Source organism: Sardina pilchardus, chromosome 1, assembly GCF_963854185.1.
Source record: "Sardina pilchardus chromosome 1, fSarPil1.1, whole genome shotgun sequence".
NCBI lineage: Eukaryota > Metazoa > Chordata > Actinopteri > Clupeiformes > Clupeidae > Sardina > Sardina pilchardus.
In genome coordinates, this window is record NC_084994.1 from 35648801 (window position 1) to 35656533 (window position 7733).

The window sequence follows — 7733 nt, forward strand, 5'->3', positions numbered from 1 at the left end:
ATTGGCTAAACACAGAGGCTGTAGCCCCCCCCCCCTCCCACACACACACACACACACACACACACACACACACACACCTCATATTAGTGTCTCGCAGCTGTTTATGAGTTGATATTAAGACGACATGCTGCTTTCCACAAAATCTAATTGTGCTTGCAATGAAATGTGATCAAGACCCTTCAGCTAAACAAGAGCTGGATTGACAAGAGCTGCATGTCCTTTTGTGGGACACAGCCAGGACAGGAGTGGGGCTGCAAGTAATGATAATTTTCAGAGCTGAACAGTCTGTTTTGATAAGTTATTTTGTTGATTGACTGTTTACTTGTTTGATGGAAAAAATGGTAGAAAAAAGAAAAGTAGATCCGTGTTTCCCAAAGCCCAAGATGATGCCTTAACATGTCTAGTTTATTTGGTTAACTGCCATAGAACAGTATATCACGCTGAAGATATTCAAGTTTAAGAAGCTCCAATTAGTGATTGTTTTCCTCTCCCATTGCTCCACTGTTTGTCTCTTGCGAGGGAGGGTGAGAGATCGTGCTGAGCCTTGCTAGCCTTGCTAGCCTAAGGTCTTGTTACCGAGCCAGTGCATTGCATAGTTGTGTATTGGCAGGGTTGCTACCTGTTGATTCCCAAACAATAATTAAGCAGTAGGCAGTAAAGAATGTGCCCGCCAGTAACACAACAAAATGAGATTGCTTACCGCGGTCACATTTTGTACATTTATGCGCAAGCGCATTGACAATACTTTAGGCATTTCTTCAGTTTAAATTGAGTGCACAGGAAAATGTTCATAAAAGCCTGAGGTGTGTGTGTGTGTGTGTGTGTGTGTGTGTGTGTGTGTGTGTGTGTGTGTGTGTGTGTGTGTGTGTGTGTGTGTGTTTTGTCAGCTTTTAAGGCTGTTTTAGAGCAATATAGATATGGGGCCTGAGGCTCATTGCTACCAAATGGAAAAAGTTCCACTCTGACATCTCATAATGTGGGTTTGCGACACTGACTTATTTCTTTTCTGATTACCTTTTCTCTGCTGGAATATTCAGATATCGATGAATGCCAGCCAGGCCGTTGCCACAGAGACGCGATCTGCTACAACACCCAGGGCTCATACACCTGCCAGTGCCGTCCAGGTTTCTATGGCGATGGCTTCCAGTGCACTGCCGATTCAGGTAAGTCTCAAGCTATGCGCTCTCTCTCTTTCTCTCTCTCTCTCTCTCTCTCTCTCTCTGTGTGTGTGTGTGTGTGTGTGTGTGTGTGTGTGTGTGTGAGTGAGAGAAAGAGAGAAAGAGAAGAGAAGGACAGAGGAGAAGAACCATATGATATACAGTAGGAAGACCGTACCAAGAAAGAAAAGATCTAAGAACAAGAAAGGGAGAGAAAGGGGGAGTAGAAAGAGGGAGAGAGATGAAAGAAAGAGAGTGAGGGAGAGTGAGATGCATGGAAGAAATGGATAGAGAGACAGAGAGAGAGAGAGAAGAATGAAAGAGATGCAGGGAGCAGCTGTGAGCAGGTTTGGTTACCCCCCCAGAGAGAAATGTCCACATCATAGAGAAATGACCGTGTCACACACACACACACACACACACATACACACACACACACACACACACACACACACACACACACACACACACACACACACACACACACACACACACACACACACACACACACACACACACACACACACACACACACACACACACTCACACACACACACACACACACACACACCACTCTGCTAAAGTAATATGCCTCCATCTGACCACAGGAGCCGGCCTCCCGAGCACACAGCAACAGAATGATATCCAGTACTATTAAACACTTATAGACATTGCATTAGACATAGACATGCTGAACACAGATGTAGATATACTGTACACAGGAACACAGATATCATATACAGGGACAAGAGCACATGGACATTGTATACTGGCCAGGGACGCAGATATTGAGCTTGGTGCACTGCAAAAGAATGATGGATGAACGATAAACGGCAGCTTCTCTGGATGACAGATGTAACAGAGTGCAGACCTCTCTCTCTTCCCGTCTCTGTCCTCTCCCATGTCTTGTTCTTTCTCTCTCTCTCTCTCTCCCTCTCTCTCTCACTCTCTCTTTCCCCCTCTCTCTCTGTCTGTCTCTCTCTCTGTCTCTCTATCTCTGTTGCTGAGCCAAAGCAGGCCATCTCCCAGTCAGTGATGAATTGAGAGAGAGAGAGAAAGAGAGAAAGAGAGGGAGGAGAATGGATAGCATGATGAGATCCAGGATAGAAACAGGGGAGAGATTAAAAGAGAGAGAAGGATGAATAAAAGAGAGATGTAGAGGAAGAGAGAGAGAGGGCAGAAAAGGGACAGGAAAAAAGCGAGGGATTGATAAAGAGATGTCGCTCTCTCTCCAGACCTCCACTGCACTGTGACCGCCCATTATGTGGATGGGAAGATGAGCGAGAACGAGAGAGAGATAAAGAGGGAGAAAGAGAGAGAGAGAAAAAGAGAGAAAGAGAGAGACAGATGCAAGATCATAAAGAGCATGATGAAATCCAGGATGGACAGAAAGGATCTGAGACATAAAAAGAGAGGCAGAAAATGAGAGGAAGAGAGAGGAAAAAGGGAACATTGTAGTGAACCCCTGAGTAAAAAAGTGAGGGACAGATAAAGATCTCTCTCTCTCTCTCTCTCTCTCTCTCTCTCCTTTGGCACTCTTGCCACAGCTCAGTCCACTCCTCCAACAGCAACACTGTCCACTAACTCAGCTCAGCACAGGAAACAAATGCATCCAAAGCCCCGTCTAAACGGTCATTTTTTGTCGGATTATGTAACCAGTGTTAAACAAAGGCCCTGTCATATGCCTGTGCGCATAGTTACAATGTTTAGAGGTCTGGGTGAGCTCATTTGGCTACCTGACCAATGATTGGTCCTCCGCTAGGGCACACAGTGATGACAGAGTCATGGGTAGAGTGTTACTTTGTAGCACTCAGAGAAAACAGGCGATCAGGATGAGAAGGGGAGTGTGTGTGTGTGTGTGTGTGTGTGTGTGTGTGTGTGTGTGTGTGTGTGTGTGTGTGTGTGTGTGTGTGTGTGTGTGTGTGTGTGTGTGTGTGTGTGTGTGTGTGTGTGTGTGTGTGTGTGTGTGTGTGTGTTGTGTGTGTGTGTGTGTGAGAGAGAGAAATATTTGGGATTTCAACATTGTTCTGTATGCCAGTAAGAGGAGTTTAACTGTGGAACTACAGAATGTCACACACACACACACACACACACACACACACACACACACACACACACACACACACACACAAACACAGACACACACACACACGCACACAAACAACAGTCACACACACAAACACATGCGCACACACACATATCACACACGTGCGGCTGATCAATTGACACCAGAGTGAAGGAGCAGGTTTTTATCACAGCGTGGTTTGCGCTGGAATGTGAACTTTTGGCCCTGGTGTTACTAAGGCCATGTTGAATCAGCTTGAGGTGGTGGATGAAAAGAAAGAAAGAGAGAAAGAAAGAAAGGAGGGAGGAAAGGAAGAAAGGAGAGGAAGACCAAAATAAAGAGAAAGAGAGAGAGTGTGGAAGAAAGAAAAAAACAAGTTAGAATGTGAATAAACACTTACTCATTGCATACTTAAATGCCATTCATTCATTGCTGGGGCTTGGACAAGTACGAGTTGTTGATCTCTCACAGTAGGCTATGCAGTATGCATACTGTTTCATCTCCTGACCATGCTAGAATCCTATATAGCAAACTAATGAAACCAAAATAACGGAGTACACACTCTACCAGTACAATGAGAATGTGGCTCAGTTCAGGAAGCAGAGGTGTGTGTGTAGGAGGGAGTAGGGTCCATTGAGAATGGCAGGAGCCTTATTTCCACTATGGCTGAACCCTATATGGTAAAAGCACTGTGTTGATATTTCACTATGGGATCAGGCCTGCTCCTATTTAGCAGTGCATTAGAGGGAGTGCTTTATAGGGATGCGTAGATGTCCAGATGTCTAGATGATGTGTGGGCGTCCCCAAAGCTCCTCCACTAAACTTCCGTCCCTCCACCCACACGTCAACCACACTCATTGGACCCTGCTATCTCCTCTCCTATCCTGCATTCTGTCTTTTTCCTCTTCTCTCTCTCTCTCTCTCTCTCTCTCTCTCTCTCTCTCTCTCTCTCTCTCTCTCTCTTTCTTTCTCTCCCTCTGTCTGTCTCTCTCTGTCTGTCAGAAGGTCTAATTTGAGGCCAGGTGTCCCTGCTGTGACAGTGGCTTAATTAAAGTGTGCCTCGACTCCTGTTGAAGTTCAGCCATATTTTATGTCCCCTTTTTTACAACCCCAGACACACAGAGGCATTATTTGTGTCCCTGGGTCAGGATGTGCTGTAATAGCCAGCAGTTTAGGTGTTCAGTGAGCGTCTCTGTTATTCTCTTATGTTTTTTTTTTTTTTTTTTAAATGTATGCTGTTTTGTCACCCTTCCCTTGACCTTTGGCATCTGGTTTAAATCTTCGTCTTCTTCTTCTTCTTCTTCTTCTTCTTCTTCTTCTTCTTCTTCTTCTTCTTCTTCTTCTTCTTCTTCTTCCTGACCACATTCTCCATCTCTGTCTCCTTCCTCCTCTTTCCTTGTTAACAGACAGCTCTGTCTCCTTCCTCTGTCCTCTGTCCTTGTTAACAGACAGCTCTCTCTCCTTCCTCTGTCCTCTGTCCTTGTTAACAGACAGCTCTGTCTCCTTGCTAACAGACAGCTCTGTCTCCTTCCTCTGTCCTCTGTCCTTGTTAACAGACAGCTCTGTCTCTGTGTCGCCCCTCCACCCCTCTGTTGTTTTATTTGTTTGTTTTGTGGTCGGACGTCCTCAGCCAGAGGGCTCTTGTGTAGCTGCTCTGTGGTCTTACCAGACATACCTCCTGGAGATGAACTCTCTCTCTCTCTCTCTCTCTCTCTCTCTCTCTCTCTTGCTTTCTTTTTCTCCATATTTCCTTGCTGTCTTGTCCTTTCTGTTTTTCTTTCTCTGACCCTCTCTCCCTCATTCATCTTTAGTCATTCTCTCTTTCTCCTCTTCTCCCTTTCATATTGATCATATTTCATCTCTCTCTCGTCCCCTCTCTCTCTCTACCCCTCCTTCTCTACCCCCCCTCTCTCTCTCTCAAGGTCTCTTGCCCCCTCCTCTCCTTTAGTATTTCTCCAGACCTCAAGCCCCCCTCCCCTCTCTCCTCTCCCCTCAGTCCCACAGTCACTCGTAGAAGCCCTTGTAGCTCACAGACAAATTCATCACATAAACACCATAACATGTAACATGGCTTAGCTCACCCAGCCATGATGATGATTTCCTTGTCTAGTTTTGTCCACACCAAAGCCTCACCAGAGACACATTTGCATGGACCCAGATTGCACACAGCTGCTAGACATGCCGTAATAGGAGAAAATGCCACTTGTGTGGGCGTCCTGATGTCTGTTGTTAGACTTATAATGCGCAAATACCCTTATTTGTCATGTGGGTGATGGGCCATGATGAGTAATGCATCTTGATGGCATTTTCTTGTAGAATGAGGCTTACATTAGTCACTTTGATAGACATGGGCCTATTATGGTCTATGTCTATGGTGCAAATAGGCCTATTATGTATTATATTATTAAGCAGTGTATGCTTGCGATGAATGTACTGTATATGGTTCATATAGGCCTAGTATATATTACATTATTACATATATGCTTGCTATACTGTATATGCCATAACATAGTACAACCTGCCCATGGGCATGTTAAATATGAGCGAAAACTACTGTCTAAAAATACATACTTGAAATGTATACATTCTAATTTGTGCCTTTCACATCTGCTTATTCTTACTGTAAGCTCCCCCTTCTACTTTGCAACACATAAACCACACGCATGCCACGGACTGAACGCACGCACTGTGCTGCACCGTACTCGTGTGGTCAGACATTGACCACTCCACCCTGGAGGCATATACAGCACATACATTCCTAATATGTACATTTTCCATACGTTCCGTCTCCTCCTCCTCCTCCTCCTCTCCTCAGCGCGTGAGAAGACGGCCTGTGAGAGACACAGAGAGCGAGCCGAGACCGCCTCGGCCAACACCGGCGGCTACTTCTTCTTCCGCCCGCGGCCCGCCGTGGGACAGTATGTCCCCTCCTGCGACCCGTACGGCGCCTACGAGCCCATGCAGTGCCACGGCAGCCTGGGCCAGTGCTGGTGCGTGGACCGCGAGGGCCAGGAGATCACCGGCACCAGGACCGCACCGGGCAGCAGACCCAGCTGTGAGTGCTGACAGAGACACACACGCATGTGTACACACACACATACACACACACACACACAGACACACACACATGCACACACACACACACACACACACACACACACACACACACACACAGACACGCACACACACACACACACACACACACACACTCACACATGTACACGCATGCACACACACACACACACACACACACACACAAACACAAACACGCAGACACACACACACACACGTACAGTACACACATGCACAGAGACGCACACACACACACACACACACACACACACACACACACACAAACACGCAGACACACACACACACACACACATGCACACACACCCATCATACATACACACATGCACAGAGACGCACACACACACACACACACACATACACACACACACACACACACACACACACACACACACACACACACACACACACACACACACACACACACACACACACACACACACACACACAAATTCTCCAACTCAACAGTTGGTATCATGTTCACAAGGCTCTCAACCACACAATGTGCCCTTATCTGTGTGATCTGATTGCTCCAAACCCAGTAATTATCATAACGTGATCCTTCATTATGTCAGTGGGCCTAATTACAAGCTACAAACCTGCATTTAGCACAAAACCCGCCCATTCATCCTCCCTCCTCAACCAATCACAACTCTTTCTCATCTTTCTCTCCATTTCTAACCAATCACGTCTCCATTCCCCTCCACTCCTGACCAATCACCTTCTCCCCCCACCTCCACCCCCGCAGGTATTGACCAGGGCGTGCCCCCGACCCCGGTGGGCCCCACCCCTCGTCCAGACGTCAGCCCCCTGGCCCCCGGCACCAGCCTGCTGTTCGCCCAGACGGGCAAGATCGAGCACGTGCCCCTCAACGGAGAGAGCATGCTCAAGGAGGAGGCCAAGACCCTGCTGCACGTCCCTGTGAGTTACACACACACACACGCACACACACACACACACACACACGCACACACACACACACACACACACACACACACACATACACAGACTGACATACAGACACACATACACACACATACACACACACACACACACACACACTGATACACACAAACATACACACACATACACACACATACACACACACACACACACACACACACACACACATGCCATACACAAACCCAATATGTACAAACCACATTGGCAGTCATGACAGTCATCTCCAAAGTTTATTTCCCTCTCATCCTCCCCATCCTTGTTCCACTGCATTTCTACCTGAATATCCCTCTCTCTTTCTCTCTATCACCTTCTCTCTCTCCTTCTCTCTCTCTCTCTCTCTCTCTCTCTCTCTCTCTCCCTCTCTCTCTCTCTCTGTCCCATTCTCTGGACACCCTTGAATGACCTCCTTGTTCTATCCCTCTCTTCCTGGTGTCTTTTGTCCTCCGTTCAGTCTCGCT

At 46.9% G+C, this 7733-nt stretch overlaps 1 protein-coding gene across 1 annotated transcript in view; it reads left to right on the forward strand.

Annotated features, from left to right (window-relative positions):
- Positions 1–7233, forward strand: part of LOC134078413 (nidogen-1-like) — a gene marked incomplete at its 3' end in the record, with an annotated part of 35127 nt that extends 27894 nt beyond the window's left edge. Inside the window, 3 exon segments of the mRNA XM_062534352.1 lie at positions 1038–1163; positions 6038–6277; positions 7061–7233. Coding sequence (XP_062390336.1) covers positions 1038–1163; positions 6038–6277; positions 7061–7233 — 539 coding nt within the window.
- Between the last annotated feature and the right edge of the window lie 500 nt (positions 7234–7733).